Source organism: Arvicola amphibius, chromosome 6 (genome assembly GCF_903992535.2).
Source record: "Arvicola amphibius chromosome 6, mArvAmp1.2, whole genome shotgun sequence".
In the NCBI taxonomy this organism is placed as follows: Eukaryota; Metazoa; Chordata; class Mammalia; order Rodentia; family Cricetidae; genus Arvicola; species Arvicola amphibius.
In genome coordinates, this window is record NC_052052.2 from 123644799 (window position 1) to 123671607 (window position 26809).

The 26809-nt window shown below is 41.2% G+C and overlaps 1 protein-coding gene across 1 annotated transcript; it reads left to right on the forward strand.

The window, feature by feature from the left end:
• The first annotated feature begins 14210 nt into the window (after positions 1 to 14210).
• Positions 14211 to 15113, forward strand: LOC119816524 (putative vomeronasal receptor-like protein 4). Its single transcript, XM_038333269.1, has one exon. The coding sequence runs from the start codon at positions 14211 to 14213 to the stop codon at positions 15111 to 15113; it is 903 nt and encodes a 300-aa protein (XP_038189197.1).
• Positions 15114 to 26809: the final 11696 nt, after the last annotated feature.

A 26809-nucleotide genomic window follows, 5' to 3' on the forward strand; every position in this document is an offset into this window, starting at 1 on the left:
GTTTCTTTCAAGTTGTTTGTGAGTAAGTTTCTGTTTTTAGAAAAAGGAAAATTAGATGAGGAAGCTTGGGACAGAGTCCAAGGAACACAGTGAAAAAAATATAAACAAGGTGAAAAGATAACCATTCAATTCTGGGTCACTTGGGCATTAATCCGATGGTTATAAAAATCTTTAGGGAAGATAAGGATGTTATTAATCATGAGAAAGAGATGGCTAATTTTTTCATGACTATAAGCTGGATGATGAAACCTTAAAATTGTTACTGGAGCCTCTTTCAGATTTGTGCCCTCCCTTGTTTAAAGATTTCCCTAAAGTACGGGTGAGGAATTTGATGATCAAACTAATCTTGAAATCTTGACATTTCTTAATGAGGATTTAAGAGAGCCCATGGAAAAGTTAAGTTTAGAACCTAGGCAAGCTAGGGCATGACAGGGAAAAAGAATTCATTTATCAACTCCTTCCCAGCCTCGTGAGCTGAGCTTGGTATTTTTCAGTGCAATTTCAACAAAGTCAAAACATTTATCAGCTATTGAACATGGACATAATGAAAGAATTTTTTAAAGACTTGTGCTTCCTACAGTACTGTTCACTGTTGTTATGGATATCTTACTGTTTAGAACAATACTGCACAATGATTGCCATGATTTTTATATAACTGATGAAATGGTTCTTAGCCCTCCCCAAATCCTCCAATGGTAAATGTATCTTACTTTCCTGAAGTCCATGAAAAGATTCCATAACTAGGACTAAGGGGTTACCCTGGAAATGCCACATATGAAATGCTGACAGGAGCTGGAAGATGGGTTGTCACAAATTATCAGCTGCACAATATTCCTCCCACAGCCCTTCCACTTGTCAGGGGTGTAGCTATAGCTGCCTGGACGAAAACTGATACAGGATCTGACTTTGGGTCTAGTTATAGAAAAACTAAACTAGGTCCTTCTCTGACCCTCTGCTGATTTTGTAGGGGGACTCAAAAGATGCTATTGAAAACCAAGTAAAGGGGATCAAACTCAAAAGCTATTATTAAAACAGCCGACTTTGATAAGGTCAATGAAGATTGCCAAGGATTAATCAGGACACGAGAGAGAGTGAGAGAGAGAGAGAGAGAGAGAGAGAGAGAGAGAATATGCTTACACAGAAATGTGGGTACCTACAAACAAAAACTTAGCTTCTTTAGAAACATATGCTGTTCAAAAACAGATGTCAGCAAAATGTTTCAATTATGGCTGACATGGCCACTAAAAGAAACAATGTAAGTTGCCTTTGTAACAAGTGAATGCTCAGAGTCAAGGAGCCAGCGTAATACCCTAAATGCTAAGGAGGAAAGCTCTGGTTTACCGAATGCCAAACTAAACATGCTAAGTCTTTACCTAGCAACAACTGCGATATCAGCAAATAACTGGGAAATGGATTAAAGGTCCTCCCACAAGCCTCATAAAATTAGAGGATTAAATCCAAACATGATAACATTTCTACCAACTTCTTACTGCAATCAATTCTATTCTTTCATTTCTGGCTGCTACTCAAGGAAATGCTGCTGTTGATATGCATTGTCCTAAAGAATGCTGTTTCCCATTTTCAATGGCCTTTTACATTATACACAGGATATTGGGGACCCATACTGTCTGGAACAGTTGAAAATCTATTAGCTCACAATAGTTTATCTATGAAAGAAATTACAGATCATACAGGGTTTATTGATAAAGATTATATAGGAGAAATTGTAGTCATGATCCCAATACTGATTAGCAACTAAAACAGGAGGGAAAAAGTGCACGGTGATTTAGTCCTTTTGCATAAAAAGGTACTTTGTGGGGGATGATTTGGTATTATAGATAAAACTATAGCTTTAGGCACTTTATTAAAGGAAAATGATAGATCACTTTGGGCATAAAAATAATAAAAAACACTTTTACAGGGTTGATTGATTCTGGTCTCTATTATCATTATGGAAAAGTTGCACCTGCAATGGTCTGTTTTTTTTAATATTTATTTATTTTTTTATTATGGATACAATATTCTGTCTACATGTATACTTGCAGGCCAGAAGAGGGCACCAGACCCCATTACAGATGGTTGTGAGCCACCATGTGGTTGCTGGGAATTGAACTCAGGACCTTTGGAAGAGTAGGCAATGCTCTTAACCTCTGAGCCATCTCTCCAGCCCCTCTATTGTTGTTTTAAACAAAGTCTCCATTGTTCTATTTTAGCAATAAGAACTTGGGAGTCAGAAGCTGAGGTGAAAACCTGCTAGCTCAGAGAGGCAGAGAGAGCACCCAACTGCTTCCTCATCATCCCAGAAAAAGAGCTTTCTTCTATGCCTTCTCAAAGAAAAAAAACAAAACAAAACAAACAAACCTCCAACCAGATGTCCCTCCCTCCTACTTCCTGTGCAGTCTTACTGATTTCCTGTTACTCTTTATGGTTTTTTTTTTTTTTTTTTTTTTTTGTAAACTGGTTGCTAACTCCTCCTCTTGGCCTCTGGTTGACTTTATTTAATCCTGTTGACAATATTCAAGCAGAAAGCTCTTGGATAAAAGGTGTGTGTTAGGGATGAGCCACACCACAGCTAGAAGTAGGTTTTTCCACCAATATAATCTTGGGGCTCACGGTGTGATCAATTAGCCTGCAGCAGTCTGTCATGGATTAAATTCAACCCTGACAGGGTTAGGTACTATGACCTCTAATGAGATTAAGCAAAATTGAGAAAGCACCACCTGTAAAAATTACATGGAAATTCAGCGAGCCTGTCTGGACACCTTAATGGCCCCTTTCTAGAGATAAGTTACAGGTGCCTCACCAGAATCAGAGAACAATTGGAGAATGGGCACATAGAATACTCCTTTTTCTCCCTGGAATTCTGTTCTTGTAATTAAAAAGAAATCTGGTAAGTAGAAATTGCTGATTGGTTTGTGCAAAATTACTGCCACCTTGTGACCAAAGGGAGCATTACAGCCTGGTTTACCTACAGCCACCCTTATTCCTAAAGATTGGCCTTTAATAGTTTTGTGTTTGAAAGATTGCTTTTACACCATACATATCCATCCTGATGGTAAGATGCGTTTCACCTTCTATGTTTCCTCAGTCAATCATAATGAACTTCAGCTCTGATATTAATAGACTGGATTACCTCAAAGTCCACAAAGTATGAAAAACTCCCTGATGAAATGTCAGCACTATGTAGACAGGTTTTAGAGCTGTGAGGCGGGCCTCTCCTCAGGCTTATATTCTTCAGTGTATGGTTGATATTCTGATGGTGACCTCCAAAGAGGAAGAGCTAAATTATATATGACATGACTCATGATACTCTGCATAAATATGGGCTTACTATGGAGACTGAATCAGTAAAACAATCATACATTGCAATATACATGAAAACTAGTTTTTACTAAAACAACCATTTAACAACAAAAATTATCTGTTTGTCAAGACAATTTAAAAATCTAACAACATTCAGAAATTATTAGGGACTATTAATTGACTGCGTAATATTTTAAAATATCGAAATATGAACTAACTAATCTATTTAAAAGTCAAGGAGGAGAGCCGGGCGGTGGTGGCGCACGCCTTTAATCCCAGCACTCGAGAGGCAGAGGCAGGTGGATCTCTGTGAGTTCGAGACCAGCCTGGTCTACAAGAGCTAGCTCCAGGACAGGCTCTAAAGCTGCAGAGAAGCCCTGTCTCGAAAAAACAAACAAACAAAAAAAAAAAGTCAAGGAGGAGAAACAGCATTGGGAAGTCCTCAGATATTTTCTCGAGAGGCAATGGAGGCCATTTCAATTGGGGCTAGAGGAGGCATTTGTATATCATGTGAAGCCTTCACTACCTTTAAACTTATTTATTTTCCCCACTAAATTCTCTCCTACAGGTATTATAGCACACCAAAATAAACCCTTGCACAATAAACCACAAGGGTTATAAAATGCTAACTGCTTACTGTACTTTTCTTGCTCAATTAGTAAATCAGGGGAGAACCCGACGTCAACAATTATAAGGATTTGTCCCTTGTTATACTGGCATCCATTTTTAAGAGTGTTACAGAACTCTATAGATTTTCAGTTCTTATTTGCAGACTACTATGGAAGCATGGGTAATAATTATCTGTCTGGCAAACTATGGGATTTTCTCATAAAAACTAAATTTCTAATTTCAAAAACATGTTTAATATTTCCACTCTATGGGAAGGCACTTATTTTATTGATGGCTCATCCAGCAGTATAGGAGGAATTCATGAACCAGATAGTAATCAATCTATTAATATTTCTTTTACCTTAGCCCAACAGGGAGAACAGACTACATTGATTAATCTATTACAGTTAATCCAGAAGCCCTTAACTACTGTTTTATATTCTGCTCATGTTATAGGGTTATTTCTAGTGATAGAAACTGCATCAATTTTGTCTTCACATCTTGTTATGCTCCCATTACTACAGGAACTACAACATCTGGTTAAAATCCACACACTTCCTTTTGATTATTACCAATTTTCATACACACTCTACCCTTCCTGGTTTTGTTACAGGTGGAAACAAGCAAGCTAATGCACTCACCTGCCCTATTTTTACTTCTCCAGGGAAGGAGCCCCAGCACCACACACAGGCGCTGATGAACTCCATGAGCAACCCACCTCCCGCTGGAGGAAACCAGTGTGGGGAGCTGCGGGAGGACGTCCTGTGTGCGCTCCTCTAAGTGCTGGTTATGTAGCTGGAGTTGATCCTGGGGGTTAAAAACTAATAAATCAAAGCAAATGGATGACACTCGCTTTGCTTTTGTGCCTCAGATGCTGTACTTTCATATCTGCATTAATGTATATTCTAATTTTTCAGGTTCTGCAGTGGGCTCTTCTCTTCTCCAAACTTTTGCTGTTATGGGAGTGCCTACTTCAATAAAAACTGACAACAGAGCAGTCTATACTAGTAAAAAAAACATCTGTAAGGAATGAAGTATTAACCATATTACAAGTATTTCTTATCATCTTCAATGTCAGGGCATAAGTGGAAGCTCGTAGAGAAAACAGCAGTTATTTTAAAAAAGAAAAAAGGGGAGCAGCAAGGGATATTGTTGAACTTTCCGTATTTACTCTTAACTTTTAAAATTCATCTCAAGATGGTATATGTTCAAGGAGCTCAAAAACAGTTCTCTTCAAAACATTCTGAACCATCCTCAACTGCCTCTAAATAGGACTCTGTGGGGTTTTTGTTTGTTTGTTTGTCTGTTTGGGCTTTTTAATGAGACTTGGAAAGTCCATTTGCTGAAGAAAATTGGGAAAAGATATGCATCTGCTGTTGCACATGGATCCATTGAAACATGAATTCCTCTTTGGCTACTCTGGCCCCAGGCCATCAAAGGTGATGTCAGAGGACAAGGAGACAGTGGAAGTCACCAGAAAGATAGCAACTCTCCAACTAAAGGACAAAAGGAAATATCGAATATATATAATCAGAAGTCATATATCTTTAATTGGGGTCAAGTTAAGGCCCTTGTACACTAAGGGAGAAGTTATTTATGAAGCACATAGGACCCCGTGTCAACTGAGAATCTCTTTCTGGTGATGCCAGTTATGTTGATGTGTGCATCGGCAGAGAATGCCTCTGAGCACGTGTATTGGTATATGATCCTCATCCTCCTGTGCTTCACCTTGTGGATTAGATGGGTCTAGCTCCTGTCTTCTTTATGAATGACTCTGTTTATGATTGGACATTGGGACAGTAATAGTGTCATTCATTTATCTGAAGAAGGGACTGAGTTTCATTTTTTTGTTGGGATTTGAGTCACCAATAATTTGGATCTCTTTTCAAGATATTTAATAGATTTTTCAGATAAATGTATTAATGTATCTAATAGTCCTAGATGTGGTTTGAATCCTTGTTCTTGGTGGCAGAGTACAGCATGTAATACTTTCATTGGTCTAATATTATACATTGTGTTTATAATCTGCTTACTTATAGGATACTCATGCATCAAATGACAATTAGATTAATCTACTACATCCCAAATCAAAACCACTCTGGATATCCTGCAATTAAAAATATTTAAAATGGGGGAGATGTCAGAACCCAAACCAGGAGTGGAGCTGTTTGAGAAGAATTCCAAGTGCCCGCAGAAACACTCAAAGAAATCAGGACAAAAGTCTTGGAGCTCAGCTTCTTCAAAACACGGAAATGTTCTTGGAATGTGTTTTTGTGCTCCCTTCAGGTGTTCCAGAAGAAGAGCTTTTATTTTATGTTAGTTACTATTGCTTGCTATAGATAATAGCATAAATGTTGAAACTGTCCTCTGTGTGAAGGACATGCTCCTGTCATGCTCGGAGTCTCTGTTACTGTGCCCAGCACGGATTCAGGGCTCTTCACTCAGATGAACTTCCCTACCTACGAGTATGAACTGCTGCTGCTCTGAGTAAATTGGCTATTGCAGGAGACAACTGAACTGTGTCCTGCAGACTCTGAAGTGGTGGCACCTTCCCAGCATGCTTTGGTCATGGTGTTGTTTCACAGCGGTTGTAACCTTGACTAAGACGGGCCATGTCACCCCTGAAGGAAAAGATCCACCACAAAACTCCATTTCTCCTCTGGTTTGTACATTCTCTCCACTCCTTCAAAACGCACTCTTAATAAACTCAAGATGCTGAATCCAAGCCCAGTTCACACTCACTTTAATGTATGACAGAAGATCCTTAGAGTTCCTCATTCTTTTGTTTATGGCACAAGGGTTTTTAGCCTCTTTTTGTGCAGATTATATTACTCAGTAATGCTCATTGATTCACACCAGAAACACCTGATAAACAGTAACCCGGGGCTTCCTCCTAGGCCAGAGTAGCGACCAGAAGGGTCCATCCAGGACAATGACCACGAGCCACATCCCAGGCCAGCCCACCACTGCTCTCACTTTTGCACTGGAGATGCTCCTCTCACTTCCACTCTCAGCCCTGTGCCCACAGCTATTTACAGCGCATTGCATCAGCAACTGGAAAGGCCCCCCAGATGGGACAGTACATGACAGACAGAAGCATCCCTAAGACAGACGAGCTGTACAAGTTTCCTTAAAGCTGTATATGATGCTATTGGCTTTTTGAAATGGGGGTGGTGAGCCAATCAAGATTTGAAGTCCCATTGATAGTTTAGTGTACAAGGAATAAAGCTTCCAAAGACACCAGTGACCTTGAAGTGCCTGTGGTTTACACAGCAAGGTGATTCTCATCTGTCCAGATCCCTGGTTGGAACTCTATCAGAAGACAGAATCCTCAGCTATCTCCATTTCGTTCTGTGCCAGTGTTTAACGAAGGACCTGAGGAGGAAGAGGCAGTGACCATCTACTCTATGACTCAGAAGAGGGCCCTTGAGCTGGTTCACAGCTTGACAGTGTGGACAGAGGAGGGTCTGGAGAAACTGGAAGCTAGTTATGGAAACTTGACTGCTGGGATAACTGCAGAGCCAGGAAAATATAATCATTGTGAGGAATAAGGAAAATTGCACTTTAGGGGTTTCCTGTAGTTTCCTGTAGGTCTGTAGTTTCCTGACATGGTGACAATGACAACTGAAGTCTTTGCGCTGTTTTCTTAGAGCTAAGAACCACAGGAATCCTGAAGGGACATGGGACTCCTTACCATGAGTGGCCTGACCCAGCACTCACCCTCAACACAGGCTCCATGGTGAGCAGCCCTCGTATCTCTTCAGTTCACTGGGTCAACTATGTGATTTCCTTAAAAGGAAACATTTCCTTCTCTTTCACTAAGCAATGGAGGTCATTGGAGAGGCTTTGAGCCTTACAATCTCAATTCCTCTGATACCAGAAAGATTGGGATTGATGTTCCCATGAGGCTCTAGATCACAATCCAGTTGTAACTCCTGATGTAGAAGTATTGTAACTCCTGATGTAGAAGTATTCCACTCCAACAGATTGCATCATGGGGCATTGCTGCATAGCTGTCTCCTTCAGATTGAATTATTCCCACTGGACGGGGTAAGGAGACCCACAGGTCAGGGCAAGCTCAGCACCAAACTTAGCACACTCACAAGGTCCTCTTCCCAGGGAGACATAGGCAGGAAACATTTGCTGGGGGGAGAAGACACTCTTCTTTCATGGAACAGCTGTCCACAAATTGAGCAGGGAGTGCCAGTGTGCTCTTTAGACTCCTGTCAAGTTGACACACACTGGAGTCATCTGGGAAGAGGAAAGTCAACTGAGAAAATGTAGTTTTGTTTTCTTTTGTTTTGTTTTAGTCTTTGGAGGCTGCCACACAGCTCCCAAATAAATACACTTTGTCTTATACTTACTTATGAATGGCTGACCTTAGTGTGGCCTGTTTTTAGCCAGCTTTTCTAACTTAAATTATCCCATTTCTCATTAACTGTGTTTTGCCTCTGGGCTTTTTACCCCTCTTTATTCTATATTTCTTTTTTTCCTTCACACTCTGTGGATGGTGGTGTGGCTGGGTGTCTGACCCTTGTGTCTTCCTCTCCTTCTCTTGCTCTTTTCTCTTCCTCTTTTGGAGTCTAGATTTCTCTTCCTATTTATTCTCTCTCCTGCCTAGCTATTGACCATTCACCTGTCTATTAGACTGATCAGATGTTTTAGACAGGCAAAGTAACACAGAATTAAAGAGTTAAGCCAATGCAACATAAAAGAATGCAGCACATCTTTGCACCATCAAACAAATACTACACAGCACGAATGAATATAACACTTCTTCTTTTTTTTTTTTTTTTTTTTTTTTTTGGTTTTTCGAGACAGGGTTTCTCTGCAGCTTTTTTAGAGCCTGTCCTGGAACTAGCTCTTGTAGACCAGGCTGGCCTCGAACTCACAGAGATCCGCCCGCCTCTGCCTCCCGAGTGCTGGGATTAAAGGCGTGCGCCACCACCGCCCGGCCGAATATAACACTTCTTAAACTAATATTCCACAATAAGAAAGTGCATCCATCAGACTGACCTAAGGCAAGACAGTGGGGGAATTTTTTGATTAATAATTAATATCATGATATTGGAGGTTGTGGTGGTTTGAGACGAAATAGAGTGGCACTATTAGGAGGTGTGGTCTTCTTGGAGCACATGTGTCACTGTGGAGGTGGACGTTAAGGGTTCACATATGCTCAACATCTGCCCAGTGAGTCAGTTTACTTCTTGTTGCCTATGGATCAATATGTGGGCCTCTCAGCTCCAGCACCTTTCTGCCTGCATGCCGCCACGATCCACTATGATGGTATGAACGAAACCTCTGAAACTGTAAGCCACCCCATTAAATATTTTCCTTTATAAGAGTTGCTTTGCTTATGGTATCTCTTCACAGCAATAGAAACCCTGAGACAGAAGTTGAATGAGGAACTGGGGTATTGCTGTGTTTGGAGTGACCATGTTTTTGTTTGATGGAATGTGGACCTTGGGACAAATAACAGGGTTTAAGATCAGTAAACAAATCTAAAGATATTTTACATTCTAATAAAAACTATATTGAAACAAAATCAGCAAAACAATACTTTTGAGAATAGTCTCAAGAAATTAAAAAAAAGACTTACCTAAAAATAAACTTCAATAAATCCTTCTGGGAAAACGAGAAGTCAACATATAAAGAATGATATTGGACCCCATTACCATCCTGTGTAAAAGGCAGTTTAAGACAAATCACAGACCCCATTTGAAACCCCAGATTCTGAGACAACAGGGTAGAAATGCAGAGAAAACACTTCAAGATGTAGCATCGGCAAACGTCTTCTGCACAGAGCATTCCTGAACCAACTCACAGGGGGTGTTGCTCACATCTCTATGTCTCTTTCCCATTATCTAGCTAAAACCAGAATACAAAAATATATCTGTAAAGAAATGTCAACTTAAACAAAAAAAAATAATTAAACCTAGGACAACTTGTGAGTCAAATGAAGTAATTGTGGAAGGTTGGAGGTGGAAATTGTGTATCAGGGACTGAGATTTCCCAATAGGTTTGCTTCTCCCTAACATGTGACAAACTTGGATATTGAAGTGTTGCTGATATTTTATGGTAGCCAAGAACTCTGCAAACCCTGGAGATACACATACTGCCAAACAAACATCACCTGCTAGAAGATCTCGCCACAGCTTGTCTGCTCCACAGCCATCATCGTGAGCAGACCTGACAGTTGTTTGATTCCCTTGCATGTGTCAGTTTCCCTCAGAAGCACACATGCTGCTCTCTCTTTGGATGATCAGGGAACTGGGAAGGGTGAACCCGAGGACCTTCCCTCTCTACCTGAGAGGAAAAAGTGTGTGCCTGGGGCCCGGAATGCTGGAAGTTCCACTGGCAGGTCTCCCCCAGCAGTCTTGAGCATCTCTGTCCTGTGTTCAGGATCTGCTCTCATCACAGAGCTGCAGGGTGACCTGTGCACGAGGCTATCTCAGCGCTTCGTCCAGAAACTCTACCCAAGGTCCTTACCCTCACTGTTCTTCAGCTGCCGCTGTGTCCTGCTTTGTGCTGCTGGCTGTATCCTTGTGGTTTAGAAAATTTCCTCATCTGAGTTTGGTGAGTTTCTAGGTTCCAGAGGGTCACCTTCTGCTTTTTTACCGATGCTTTGTCCCATATATATTGGCTTTAAAAGACAGTATTTTATAAATCCACCTTGGAGTCTCCCTAGTCACACATAGCATACTATACATGAAAATAAAGAAATGTTTGATATACTAAACAACAAAACGGTGTTTTTCTAATCACTGGCGACCTTAAAGATGACTCAGAAAAGCAGCAGGAAATAACACTCAGTAAATTCAGGATGTAGACCAGAAAGTCAGCAACACAAGCTAGACATTCACCAAGAAATATAAAATTTTGAAAAAAAAAACCCAAATACTAAATGGAAAACTCAATAAACCAAATTTAAAAACCAGAAATAAATACTATCCAGAAAAAAAAAATGAAATGGCTTAAGTAGAAAACCATCAGGGATTGGATGAAAGTTTAATGAAATAATTATGCTGACGCAGCAGTACAGAAATGAGCATGACTGCCACTTTCAAGACTCTTTATGACCAAGAACGCACACCTCGAAAGCCACAGTCTAGAAGAGCTTATGTCCTACACACTACAGGGGGAAGCTACACATGAGCTCTGCACACACTGTATGAAATAATTTTGTCTTACACACACACACACACACAAACACACACACACACACACGTAACTTTAGAGAGAGTCCCTAAGTCACAGTTAGGTATGCCTAGATTGAAGAAGAATAAAATGAGAGAATGTGTCTGTACAGCAGCCCCCATCAGTCCAGGGCTGACACTAAGTCTCAGTAAGAGACTGGCTGATGCAGTAGACAGGCCAGAGCCTCCCTTTCAGAAGAGTGAAGGACAGCCCCAGGACTTAGACACCACAGGGTGTCTCTGGAAAAAGTTAGGAGCCTCCTTCTCTTCAACTCCCTCCCCCCCCCCATTCTTAATTATCTACCTCACCCAACAGAAGCACAGATGCTCCCATGGTTGGAAAAACAGTCTCCTGAATATTAGTTCCCGGATGTGACCACTCCAGTGCACTCCTTCACACCAGGAAGTGGATAGACCCTGGGAAGGGAAAGGAGCCATGGAGGTGGAAAAGTGTGAGCTAAGTTGCTCGTCATGATTAGCTGTGCACACGGTGGGTGAGTCTGAGGCTCTGTCCTTGGATCTCCTCTGCTGTCTAAGGGAAAATGAGAACTAAAGACTTCATGTCTCAAGCTGCTTGCTGTTAGAGACCCAGAACTGATGTGTGGGCCTTAGAGTTAATTATACATAGCCCTTCTCCATGTGATCTGGGCAATAGCTGAACAATCTCATCTTCAAGAGACAGAAGCCCATTTTTTCACAGTAACATCAGTCTAAAGAGAGTTACATCCAAAGGAGAAGAGAAAGGGAGAACTTGGGAAGGAGTGGAGTTGACTGCTCTGCACAGAGCCAGCACTCAGAACAACAAACAGACAGACTCCAAACTGTCCCTCATGGCTCTACCCTGGACACCACACCTGAAGATCAGCCAATGGCTCTGGACCTTGAACATCTTTGTTCTTGGTATATTGAACTTCTTTTTATTTTTCTTTAAACTTTTGACTTTTATTAGATTGATTTGTTATATCTTATCTATTTTTTATTAATCATCTTATCTGTGTGTTTTGTCTGCATATAAGTATATGTACCATGTTTTTGAGATACACATGGAGGTGATAAAAAGTATTGGATCCTATGGAATCAGGGTTATGTGTTTCAGGGTGCTGGGGATTGACTGGATCTTCTGAAGGAGCAAAAGTTGCTATTTTGAGTCATGACTGAGTCATCTCTGCAGCCCTGGTGTTCAGCCTCTCAAAAGTTTCTCCCAATTCACTAACTGACTTGGGGTAAGTGGAGGACAGTTTCCCAGGAGCCAGGAAACCCGGGGTGCTGTTCATCCACACAGCCCTCCTGTCACCACACAGGGACTCTAATTAGGAACAGAAAGTTTCAGCCTCAGCAAATGGCAGGCCACCAGGGAGTGCGCAGAGCTGGCAGCCAGGCAGGACATGTGCATAAGGAGCCCAAACTCCTGATAGTGACATCCTAACAGCAGTGACAGTTTCTGGGAACACGGGCTTAAGGATGATGAACAGGGCCTGGCTGTACTGTGAGAACACCCACCCTGAGCCTTGTACAGACTCCACAGGTAAGTGTTCTGCCAAGTCACAGTGGACTGAAGCTGCCTTTCACCTTGACCAAGGACCTGTGAAGTAGGAATGAAGACTGAAGTTGGCTGAAGAGAAGGGTCTGGGTTCCTCTGTCACTGTGAGAAAGAAAGGTGAAAGGATCCAGGGAGAAAGCAGGCTCTCATTCCCACCTGTAATGCAGAATTGTTTCCATGTCCATGAGGGAGCCCTGCACAGCTGCATCGGCTGCACTGGGCCAGAGATGCTCATGACAGCCCAGGCAGGTAGAGCAGACACAGGCTGAGATTTCAGCTTGAGTGTGAGGAAGCTTTTCCTCTCTGCAGTTTCTCCAGTCTGTGTGCTGTCCTCATAGGAGAGAAAGGTTCTTCTTTTCCATATCTTATGTCTGGTACCCTCTCATCTCTCAGAAGGGGGTAGGGGGTTTTGCCTTTCTTTGTTCTGATTTTATTGTTCCTGCAGCTTTCCTGTCCAGACTCAAAACATAACACAGTGTGACAGTGCAGAGAATCGTGGGGGAATCTGACATGACACAAGATCACAGAGCAATGTGTTAGAGCGTGGTTAACACTGTGCTAAGCACTGTGTGCCTCTGCTCCACTGAATCCTCACAACACACAGGGATGGTACCAAGCACCATCCCTACCTTAGTGATTACTAAAGGGGTCAAGAAAACGTTCAATGCCAGGCACAGAGTGGTTAGTAAAAATAGGGTTTGAAAGATGGGATAGCTTTTCAACTTAGCAATTCATCGTTCTCTAGTTTATGCATCCGGACCTAACATTGGTCATGACCCATTCCTGAAAGAAAACCCTGAATTGATTAGTTTCACAGAGGTTGCTCTTTTTTATTTCTTACATGTTGGAGGCATGATGGTTGAGAAAGTATATTAAATATGTATATGCATATATATACATATACATATATATATTCCCAATCACCTTGAAATAGACAAATAGACAAATGGACACGGGTAAGTGTGTGTGTGTGTGTGTGTGTGTGTGTGTGTGTGTATAGCTTTTACAACTAAGTTCTGACTGTTTGGAAATCAAAGACGATTTCATGCTTGTAAATTTTGCTATTGGCATCTCAGAGATCACATAAAAACATATGAAATGCTATCAAAATATAAGCAGTTCAGTACAGTGGGATTTTGAGAGAAAACAAAGCATTGTTGATAAGTTCTTAAAGGATAACCAATGTCCATCACTAAATTGTTTGAAGCCTGAAAGCTCACATCATTGCACAAGTGAGGAATTGCCAGACACTTGCCAAATGTGTAATCCAAACTGAACTGACTTTTCAAAGATACTCAAATTTATCAGTTGTTATGAAAAGCCCAATACAAATGCTTTTCAAAATTGCTTTGTCAGTTCGCCTCCATGATTAAGCCCAGATTGTAACTGTGGGAATGGTAATTAGACAAACCGGGAAAATAAGGAATATGATCAAGCATCACCATGGAAAGAACCATATGTGTTTGCATAACTGATACCATTATTTGTATCAGAATAAACAGAGAAAATCTTACACGTGTTTCTCAAATGATTTTCCCTATTGCTGTACATGAAGTCAGAGGATGAAGTGGAATAACATTATCCACACAATAATCTTCCTTTCTCTTGCTGGACCTGGAATTGTGGGAAATATCCTAATGTTTGTGAGACTTGTATTCACTTCCACCTTGAGGACTGAGAAAAAGCCTGTGGACCTTATCCTCATCCACTTGGCATTTTCTAATATGATCATTATTTGTTCCACAGGGATCAGAGATATAGCCATACTGTTTTATTTCAGAAACTTCCTCGGAGATATTGGCTGTAAAGCTGTGGTTTATCTGGCAAGGATGGCACGCGGTCTCTCCATCTGTACCACCTGTCTCCTCAGTGTGGTACAGGCTGTCACCATCAGTCCCAGGACCACCCTTTGGACAAAGCTAAAACCACAGACCTCATGGCAAGTTATTCCCTTTCTCCTCCTCTTCTGGATGGTTAATGTTCTCATAAGTTCCAACTTACTCTTTTACATTAAAGCAGGCAGTGACTTGAACAGGTCTGTACCTGGAACGTTCATTGGCCATTGCTATATGCTGCCATCAGGATATATAATCAAGTGGCTTTTCCTCTCCCTCATGACTCTTCGTGATGTCATCTTTCAGAGTCTGATGGGCTGGAGCAGCGGGTCCATGGCTCTCCGTCTGTATGAGCATCACAAGCGCGTCCTCTACCTTCACAGCTCCAGGTATGCACACAATTCTCCTCCAGAAATCAGAGCTACCTGGAGTGTGCTCATTCTAATGACCTGCTTCCTTTTCTTCCACTGGGTAGATTTCATTTTCTCCTTCTACACTGGTTTCACAGTGACACATGATTCTATTTTACTAAATATTAAGACATTTTTAGAACTTGGCTATGCTGGTTTTAGTCCCTATGTTATGATTAGCAGATACATCCATGTTCCCAATGTCCTGCACATTCACTGAGAAGTGCAGAAATTACATTTTACACATATTCATTTGAACTAAAGGTGTGTACATTGTAAGCTGCTTTGCCATGATGAATTTTAGAAGTGCTGACACAATGTTTGCTATAGCATAGGCTGAACTGGAAGTTAGTATATGGCACAGGCTCACCTTGAGATGCCTCGAAATCCCACATGCTTGCATTACAGGCATTCGCCACCAAACTGCCATTTGCCTAAATGCTCTCTCATATCACATTAAATTAAATTTTATACTAATGTATTTTCTTTCCTTAAAAAGTCTAGCATTGTACAATCTATAGACTAGTTCAGGGTTTCTAGACAAGTAGAATAGAGTTTCTTAGCATTTCCCTATTCCTCCATCCATGTCAGGTGATGGTTTGCTTCTCATTAGCCCTGGGGAAAATGCTGGAGGTAAGGCTGCTGCCAGAAATTAATATCTCACTTTTTTTTTCAAAAACCAGAGAAAGAAAACAAAATAGGTTAAGTGGAGGTGAGGAGAAGGCCCTTATCTGAGGTGAGCTCGTCCTGCAGAGTGAAGAGGACAGTGTGACAAGCAAGGTCACCACAGCACAGTCGATTTGGTTTCCACTTGTCTGACAAGGCTAGGTTCCAAAATGCTTCCCACTACAGTGTCAACGCTTCTAGATAATTATAGCTGGGTTAAAACTTAGTGTACCACCGCAAGAAGCTCTGGCAAATGGGCTCTCTCAAAATGACACCTTGCTCCAGGCCAGGGCTTCGGGGCTCACTGATGTGTTAAAACCTCGATATTAGATTGTTAACACTGGAGTTTACACCTCTCACTCCCAGTCACTCTCTATGGCCTACACTGAACTTTCTAGCATTTGCTAGGTCTCCTTGGTCCATGAATCTGAGACGCCATATTCCTGATGCCGCACAGACACAGCTTTTGAGCTGAGAACTGTGTGTGTGTGTGTGTGTGTGTGTATGTGTGTGTGTGTAACATGTTTTCATTTTCTTGGTTCTGTTTCTCTGTGGAGCCCTAACTGAAACAGCCACCTTTTCCAGTGCTCTGAGGTAGATGCATGCTGGGGAAGGGGAAGGGCTGCCTCTCCAAACACCTGTGAGTGTTTCCAGGGTGTATCCTCCATCTTTCTTAAGGAGTGGGCAATGTGGTGAGAAGGAACAGGGCAGTGCCCCACCTGACATTTCTATCCAAGGCATTTTCTGTATTTTCCCTTGCATTATTAAAAATAAAACCGATTTATAATTAACCTTCAATAAACATGCGTTTGATACAAATCTGAAATCTCACGAATAAACTAAGTTTCCATATCTACCTGCTCCTTCCTTATTTGGTGCGTAAAGTGGAAACACTGAAGTCTCCGTGGATCCCCAGCGTACATTACAGTATATATCACAGTCACCACGCGTGCACTAGATCCGTGCAATTTCTCTACCTCAGAGCAGCTTTGAACCTGTGACCAGCAGCTCACCCACTCCCCACCCCCGGCTACAAAGAAGCACAGTCCTGCTCTCTAATCTGTGCACGCAGATTTTCAGAGGGGAGGCTGCAGGTTTTCTTTCAGAAATTCCTAGGTGACGTTGGCGAAAGCATGGTTTTCCTAGAAAAGGGATGTCCGAACCACTCCATCTGCTCTTCCCATCACTCCACCATGTCCGAACCACTCCAGCTGCTCTTCCCATCACTCCACCGTGGTCCAGGCTATCCAGGACCACCTGCTGGAAGAAGCTTCACCCTCAGGCTGCATCACAAGTTCTTGCTTATTTATTTTTCTTTTGGATCTTTAGCTCTCTGATGAGCTCCAGTTCTCTTTGAGATATCACAGCAGAGAGTAACGCGAACAGATTTGGAGTTGCAATGGATTGTGGGTGTTGTTATGTGATACAGTTACTGTCTAGGGCCCTTAATTGGATTTATTTTCTCTGTCACTTAAAAAATTAATAAGTGGGGTTGGGGGAGTCTCATATATAGCAGAAATAATTACCCAACAGAATGAAGAAAGGCTTTTGTTAGGGCTGAGGGGGCACAGAGACACACATACACACAGTGAGGCTTACACAGAGTAGGACTCTCTGAAACAAAGGGGTGACCTGTGAAGCTGAAGCCCTGATGGAGGACTCTCATTGGTTAATAAAGAAACTGCCTTGGTTTTTTGATAGGGCAGGATTTAGGTGGGTGGAGTAGACAGAACAGGATGCTGGGAGTGAGGGAGATGCCTCGGGCAATCGCCATGCCTCTCCTCTCTGGGAGAGATGCAATGAAGCTCCAACCCAAGATGGACGTAGGCTAGAATCTTCCCTGTAAGCCACCCTTCATGGTGCAACACACATTACTAAATATGGGTTAATCAAAATGTGAGAGTTAGCCAGTAAGAGGCTGAAGCTAATGGGCCAAGCAGTGTGTTGTTATTTCCGGGGCTAACCTAGCTATGTGGGAGCCAAGCAGAATGAAAAGCAGGCCTGCCCGCATCTCCTCACTACAAAGCCCCGTTTCTGCTTGAGGGCTGGGTGTTCTACCAGTCCTTGATGGGTCATCCTCCCCTACTTTAAGCTTGGTCACATTGAACAAAGATAGAGAAGTTGATAGGCCCACGACTTTGGTGTAAACATCCTTATCCAGCCTTGAACCTGTGGGAACAATCCACAGGCAAGGGGGCCCTCATGGCAGTAGGAAAATCCTGGCAGGCCTTTAGGACTTGTGTGGGATCTGTTTTCTTTCTTTACTATCTATCCATGGACTCTCTGTCTGCCTATCTGGGACCTAACTCACTGTCCTCAGTGTCATTCTGACACGTAGGGTCTTTCTTTTCTTTCTCTACTCTTTCTCTTCCCTCTCTCCCTCTCCCTCAACCTCCCCCCTTTTCCCTCTTCTCCCTCTACCCTTCTCTCTCTGTTCTCTTTGTGATGTCTCTTTTAGAGTCTCATGGGTTTGAGCAGTGGGCCAATGGTACTCTTCCTGAACAACATCACAGGTGTGTCCTCAATTTCACAGCTGTAGATTAGCAAGTGGTTCTGGTTCAGAAAGAGCTTCACAGTGTGTTCGTATTCTCATGACCCATTGCCTTATATTATATGAGTAGGTTTCATTTATCCTTTTACATGTCTTCTAATGTTGTCAATGACTATATCATTTTATTCTGTTCTTCCATTTTGGTCAAACTGTGACAATTCCCAAAAGTGAAGTAGTAGAGATCCCCCTCTGTATGCTGTGATTACCATTAATGAATAAAGAAAACTGGCTTGGCCTGATAGGTTAGAATAGAGGTACATGAGGAAACCTAAACTGAATGCTGGGAGAAAGAAGGGCAGAGTCAGAGAGACCATGTAGCCACATTGGAGCCAGACTGAACTTTACCTGGTAAGCCACAGCCATGTGGAGATATACAGATTGCTAGAAATGGGTTAAATTAAAATGTGTTAGCCATCATGAAGCTAGAGCTAATGGGCCAAGCAGCAATTTAATAATATAGCTTCTGTGTGATTATTTCAGGTCTGAGCAGCTGGGAACAAATAAACGGCCTTTCTCCAACAAATTGGCACCTACGTAGCCAACTAAAATCCACTTAATACCTGAGAAAGCTTGAAAAGGAATTCTAGACAAAAAAGAACAGTTTCTTGGTAGCCACAATTTTTTTTAAGATGGGCTTGTGGCAAGCAAGGTGCTGTAGGGTGTAGTAATAACTGTGCAGCTTCTTTAAAAATATATAGGTGGATTCCTAGTTCACCAACACAATTGGCTCTGATTCTTTTCAGAGGTTCAACTGTGAAGCATTTAAATGAGGTTTGTGACCAGAGTGCTACAACTTGCTTAATGGCAACATAGACTGGCTGTGTGCCTAAAAATGGGGCTGTGAACATGATCCTCAGAGGCAACAAAGAACCCTGCCATGTTGTACTGGGTGGAGCAAGCAGAAAATACCGTATTTACCCTAACAATGGCACAGTTTATATTTTAAGAAGCACTTCTGGACAGTTAAGAATTACAGATACACAATAGGATATATTCAGACATAAAATAATCTAAATGAGTCACAATGCTGGATAAATGTAAGTAGGCTTGGGAGAGAGAATAAAAAGTGTATAGAGACTAATAAAAATTAGTAAATGGTTTATAAGAAAAAGCACAGTCTTTAAAGAGAGTACAGACAGTCATAGATTAAAGGAGTAAAAAAATGATACGCCATGTAAAAACGATACACAGAGAGTCTGGATTCTGTATATTATTGTGTTTTCTTTGAAAATTTTTCTTAAGAGGGAGCTAAGTAATCAACATATATACTTTAAAGGTATCTTGACTTTAGAATTCGAGTCTAAGGATATGTTGTTTTGGAAAAGAGGTTCTTCTTTTATTTCCACAGAGGATGAGAACCTGTGGATTCATTCCAGACTAATATGATTTGATGGTCTAAGACCCCCTGAAAAGTTGCTGTGAACACCCCCCAAAAAATTACTTTGCCCAACTGCTGACTGAGATGAACCTAGCACATAGGATATACCATGAAAGATCTGATTAACAGTACTCCCAACCATCAGGAAGTAGTCTAGAGAACTATCCCAAATTCACAAATATTGTTTATAAATATTTGCTTACATTAAAAGGGGATATGATATAGAAATGAATACTTGGCATTGGTATGGGTCTTGGTTCATTGATACAAATTTAAGGTCAACTTTGTTATACTGTGTATATCTATTTTATTATTGTAACTGTAATTCTTGATTGATACCTGTTTTGTAAGGAAAGTTTTCTTTTGTCTCTGTTTTTTTTAAAAACCAATTTATAAGGTTTCATTATCCAGCTTATAGTCATGAACGGAATTAGCTATCTTTTTCTCATGGTTAATAATGTCCTCATCTTCCCTTAGTATTTTTATAACCGTCCAGATAAATGCCCATGTGACCCAGAATTAAACGGTAATCTTTTCACCTTGTTTATATGTCTTTTCAGTGTGTTTTTGGGACTCTGTCCCATACTTTCTCCTCTAAAGTTTCTTCTTCCGAAAGCCAGGGCTTGTACTCAGAAACAACTTGAAAACAACTTAATAGCTGTGATTTTGTTCCTCCTTTCTTTAAAAAATGAAGCAAAAAGTCAACATAACACAAAAACTTCCCTGGTTTCTGCCCCATTATTCTCCCTCATCTCCTTCTGTGAGGGGCCCCACTCTCTGATTTCATAGCCAATTTCAGGTCCCTTTTCAGGCACCACTTGTCACCCTCCAGAGGTACTGGGACCTGGGAGAAGGAGGTGGACTGGAGTCTCATGCAGCAGTCAACTTTATTCAGAGCAGCAGACAAGTTATACTCTGAGGGTAAGAAAGTCCATATGAGGTCACGCTGTGTACACTGGCAAAGACAAGCTGAGCATGGCAAAATCATGTTCTTCACAGAAGCACACAAAGGACTTTTAAAACATTTAAATGATTATCAATAATACACAATAAGCGGCAATCAGAAATAAACCCACTCTTTTCTGCTCTGCCTGGACGGAGCCTGGAAACACATTCCAGGAAAAGTTCTGTGATTTGGAGAACCTGAGAGAGAAGATTTTTGTCCTGTTTTCTTGGAGTGCTTCCACAAGCACTCAGAACTCTCAAACTACTCCATTCCTGGGTCATGTTCTTAAACGGAGGGAAGGGTTTGTTTGGTTTATGCTTCCACATCACCGTTTGTCATCAAGGTATCAGGACAGGAACTCACCTAGTGCAGGAACCTGGGGCATGAGCTGTGGCAGAGGTTATGGAGGGGGGCTGCTTACTGGCTTCTTCACCATGGTTGCTCAGTCTACTTTTGTATAGAACCCAGGATCGTTTTCCCAAGGAAAAACTATAAAAACTCCCCCATCAATCAGTGATTAAGAAAATACCCTACATTTGGACCTTATGCCTCTAGCTTGTGTCAAGTTGACAGAACTAGCCAGTCCATGGCCCTTGGCCACCATGAAGCAGTGACTGTAAGGCCCACAGAATGCCTTTGGCACAATGGAGTGGTAGCCTGCCCTATGGTACTGGTAATGAGACATTTAGAATCTCATGGGAATGTGGAGGCCGTTTCCACAGCTGCACCTGAGATTCCAGTCTCCACTTCTTCCTGCCATAGCTGCTAATTGGCTTGGGGAGTGCATAGGATGTAGACTATTGATTGAGGCTTGGAATCTTTTCCCCTACAGCTTTTTTTTGTAGGTGTCACCTATGTTGGAGCCAGAATTTCTGGTCATGCTTGAAAGTGAAGACTGGCAAGCTCTGAGTAGCCACCCCTTCATATTTCTGATTATATGGAGGAACCAGACACAAGCACAAACACCTCACAAATAGGAGGTAGTTTCTGAGGGCTGTAGGCTGCACACCATACTCTGAAGGCTCTATTTTCTGTTCTATTAGGTTCCACTTACTAGTAAAATCACCTGGTATTTGTCTATTTACAGATGACCGATTTCACTTAGCATGATGCCCACATGTCCAATCTAATTACAATGTATCCAGAATAAGGAAATGTTGAAGTTATTTATACTAACCCATCTGTCTAATCTTATGTTCTTTACTTGAAGGGCATAATCGAATCTGATTTCCTGATTGCCTTTACTATCTACTACTTATTTAGAATTTTCATCATATGTTAAAATTTTAACTATTGTTCTGATCAAGCTTTTGCTTTATTTTTTTCCATTCTACTCTGTTATATTTTTAGGGAAAAAATTCACAATACCGAGTCTATATGCCACTCAGAGTCCAGAGCATTCTAGCTCATGCTGTGTCCACGGTTATGAATCTCCTATATTCTTTTTTAAATTTCAAATTAAAGGTTTTTGTGTATGTTCTTGTGTGTATATCTCAGCATGAATATGGAGGTTATAAGGCAGCACATGGGAGTCAGTTTTCTTCATCAGAAATGGATCAGCTTGTCTGACTTGTTGACAGGTGCTTTTACCCACTGAGGCATCTCTCAAGATTCCTCTATTTTTTCTTTTTTAATTATTACTTTATTACTTTAAAAATACCAATCCCACTTCCTCCCCTCCTCCCACTACCCTTCCACTCCCTCCACACACACTCTCCCCCCACCCACCTCCAATCTTAAGAGAGGGAAATGCACCCTGCCCTGTGGAAACTCCAAGGCCCTCCCTACTACTTCCAGGTTAAGCAAGATATACATCCAAAGTCCCTTCCCAGCTTGCACCCAAAACCCCCCACCCCGCCTCATCCTCCCATCTTTGGGGCCACAAAATCCCACAGCTCAGCCTGTTTGGGCGCCGGGGACCTGAAACTGAGTGCACCCAGGCCGGTGGGAGGTCCCCTCCTTCATTAGCCTGCCTGCAACAAGGCAGGCCCTTTGTCAGCGAGCTGCTTGGCCTGCAAGAAGACCTGACAGTCTGCCAGAGGATCCATCATTCATTGGGGTGAGTGAGGAGTGAGTGCCTGAACGAGGGACCACCTACATTCCCCAACTCTCCCCCCCACCCGCACACTTCCTGCTCTTCCTACAGGGGTTATTCTCCCCGGATACTGCCTCTCTCTTCCTGTCCCTTCCCAGCTTGCACCCAGAACCCCGTACCCTACCTCATCCTCCCGTCTCTGGGGCCACAAAATCCCACAGCTCAGCCTGTTTGGGCGCCGGGGACCTGAAACTGAGTGCACCCAGGCCGGTAGGAGGTCCCCTCCTTCATTAGTCTGCCTGTAGCAAGGTAGGCCCTTTGTCAGCGAGCTGCTTGGCCTGCAAGGAGACCTGACAGTCTGCCAGAGGATCCATCATTCATTGGGGTGAGTGAATTGAATTCATTGGGGGGAATTGAACTTCTGAAAGAAGACCCAAAGGGGATTATTCAGAGGAAGAAATGGGCAGGCACCAATGCAAGAATTCCTCCAACAATTTGAAAAACAACATGAAAGCGCCAGAACCCAACAAACTTATAACAGGAGGACTTGAACACACTAATCAAGAAGAAGTAGAAAAAATTGACTTTATGAAAGTAATAGAGTCCCTTAAACAGGAGGTAAAAAACTCCCTTAAGGAAATAGACGAGAAGAATAACAAAAAGTTTGAAGAATTGAGTAAATCCGTAAATGATATCCTAGGAAACCAAGAAAAAACAATCAAACAGATAATGGAAACAGTGCAAGACTTGAAAACTGAAATGGAGGCAAGGAAGAAAACACAACCCGAGGGCCAGCTGGATATGGAAAATCTATGTAAACGAACAGAGACTACAGAAACAAGCATAACCAACAGAATACAAGAGATAGAAGAAAGAATCTCAGATTCTGAAGATACCATAGAAAAAATAAATGCACTGATCAAAGAAAACAGCAAATCCAACAAATTCTCATCACAAAACATTCAGGAAATCTGGGATACAATAAAAAGACCAAACCTAAGAATAATAGGCGTAGACGAAGGAGAATTACAGCTCAATGGCCCAGAAAATATATTTAATAAAATTATAGAAGAAAATTTCCCAAACATAAAGAACGATGTTCCTATTAAGGTTCAAGAAGCTTACAGAACACCAAATAGACTGGATCAAAAAAAAAAACATCCCCTCGCCATATTATAATCAAAACACAAAACATACAGAATAAAGAAAGAATATTAAGAGCTGCAAAGGAAAAAGGTCAAGTAACATATAAAAGAAAACCTATCAGACTAACACCTGACTTCTCTATGGAAACCATGAAAGCCAGAAGGTCCTGGATAGATGTTTTGCAGACACTAAGAGACCATGGATGCAAGCCCAGATTACTATACCCAGCCAAGCTTTTATTCACTATAAATGGAGAAAACAAAATATTCCAGGATAAAAACAAATTTAAACAATACATAGCCACAAATCCAGCCTTACAGAAAGTAATAGAAGGAAATTCACAAACAAAGGAGTCCAGCATTGCCCAAAATAACTCAGACATCTAGTGACCCTTCACCAGCACATCTCAAAGAAAGGAAACACACAATCTCTACTACCAAATAAAAAATGACAACCGGAGTTAACATCCACTGGTCATTAATATCACTTAATATCAATGGACTCAATTCACCTATAAAAAGGCACAGGCTAAGAGATTGGATACGAAAACAGGATCCAACATTCTGCTGTTTACAAGAAACACACCTCAACCACAAAGACAGACATCTACTCAGAGTAAAGGGTTGGGAAAAGGTTTATCAAGCAAATGGACCTAAGAAACAAGCGGGTGTGGCCATACTAATTTCTAACAAAGTTGACTTCAAACTAAAATCAATCAGAAGGGATGGAAAGGGACACTTTATACTCATTACAGGAAAAATCTATCAGAATGAAGTCTCAATCCTGAATATCTATGCCCCTAATACAAAAGCACCCACTTATATAAAAGAAACATTACTAGAACTCAAGGCAGCCATCAAACCAAACACACTGATAGTGGGAGACTTCAACACTCCTCTTTCACCAATGGACAGGTCAATTCGACAGAAACCTAACAGAGAATTGAAAGACTTAACAGAGGTAATGAACCAAATGGACTTAACAGACATCTATAGAACATTCCACCCAAACAGGAAAGAATATACCTTCTTCTCTGCGGCTCATGGAACCTTTTCGAAAATTGACCACATACTCGGTAACAAAGCAAACTTCCACAGTTACAAAAACATATTAGTAACCACCTGCATCTTATCAGATCACCATGGATTAAAATTAGAATTCAACAACAATGCTACCCCCAGAAAGCCTACAAACTCATGGAAACTGAACAGTCAACTACTGAACCACACCTGGGTCAAGGAAGAAATAAAGAAAGAAATTAAAGTCTTTCTTGAATTTAATGAAAATAAAGACACAACATACTCAAACCTATGGGACACTATGAAAGCAGTGCTAAGAGGAAAATTCATAGCACTAAGTGCCCACTTAAAAAAAAAAACGGAGAAAGCACACATTGGAGACTTAGCAGCACACCTGAAAGCTTTAGAAGAAAGAAGCAGACTCACCTAGGAGGAGTAGAAGACTGGAAATTATCAAACTGAGGGCAGAAATCAACAAAATAGAAACACAGAAAACAATCCAAAGAATCAATGAAACAAAAAGCTGGTTATTGGAGAAAATCAACAAGATTGACAAACCCCTAGCCAAACTAATCAAATGGCAGAGAGAGAACACACAAATTAATAAGATCAGAAATGAAAAAGGGGACATAACCACAGACACAGAGGAAATTCAGAGAATCATTAGATCTTACTACAAAAGCCTGTATGCCACAAAATTGGAAAATGTAAAAGAAATGGACATTTTTTTAGATAAGTACCATATACCAAAGTTAAACCAGGACCAGGTAAATGCTCTAAATAGTCCTGTTAGTCGCGAAGAATTAGAAACTGTTATCAGAAACCTCCCTACCAAAAAGAGCCCAGGACTTGATGGGTTCAATGCAGAATTCTACCAGAACTTCCAAGAAGACCTAATACCTATACTCCTTAAGGTATTTCATAATATAGAAACAGAACAGTCATTGCCAAATTCCTTTTATGAAGCTACAATTACCCTGATACCTAAACCACACAAAGACTCAACCAAGAAAGAGAATTACAGGCCAATCTCACTTATGAACATCGATGCAAAAATTCTCAATAAAATACTGGCAAACAGAATCCAAGAACACATTAGAAAAATTATCCACTATGATCAAGTAGGCTTCATCCCAGAGATGCAGGGCTGGTTCAACATACGAAAATCTATCAATGTAATCCATCATATAAATAAACTGAAGGAAAAAACCATATGATCATCTCATTAGATGCAGAAAAAGCATTTGACAAAATTCAGCACCCCTTTATGATAAAGGTCTTGGAGAGATTAGAGATACAGGGGTCATTCCTAAATATAATAAAGGCTATTTACAGCAAGCCGACAGCTACCATCAAATTAAATGGAGAGAAACTCAAGGCCATCCCACTAAATTCAGGAACGCGACAAGGCTGTCCACTCTCTCCTTATCTCTTCAATATAGTGCTTGAAGTTCTAGCAATAGCAACAAGACAAAACAAGGGGATCAAGGGGATTCGAACTGGAAAGGAAGAAGTTAAACTTTCGTTATTTGCTGATGCTATGATAGTGTACATAAGCGACCCGAAAAACTCCACCAAAGAACTACTACAGCTGATAAACTCCTTTAGTATCGTGGCAGGATACAAGATCAACTCCAAAAAATCAGTCGCCCTCCTATATACAAAGGATAAGGAAGCAGAGAAAGAAATCAGAGAAGCGTCACCTTTCACGATATCCACAAATAGCATAAAATATCTTGGGGTAACTCTAACCAAGGAAGTGAAAGACCTATTTGACAAGAACTTTAAGTCTTTGAAGAAAGAAATTGAAGAGGACACCAGAAAATGGAAGGATCTCCCTTGCTCTTGGATTGGGAGGATCAACATAGTAAAAATGGCAATACTACCAAAGGCAATCTATAGATTTAATGCAATTCCCTTAAAGATCCCATCAAAATTCTTCACAGATCTTGAGAGGACAATAATCAACTTTATATGGAAGAACAAGAAACCCAGGATAGCCAAAACAATCTTATACAATAAAGGAACTTCTGGAGGCATTACCATCCCTGACTTCAAACTCTATTACAGAGCTACAGTATTGAAAACAGCTTGGTATTGGCATAAAAATAGAGAAGTCGACCAATGGAATCGAATAGAAGACCCAGATCTTAACCCACAAATCTATGAACACCT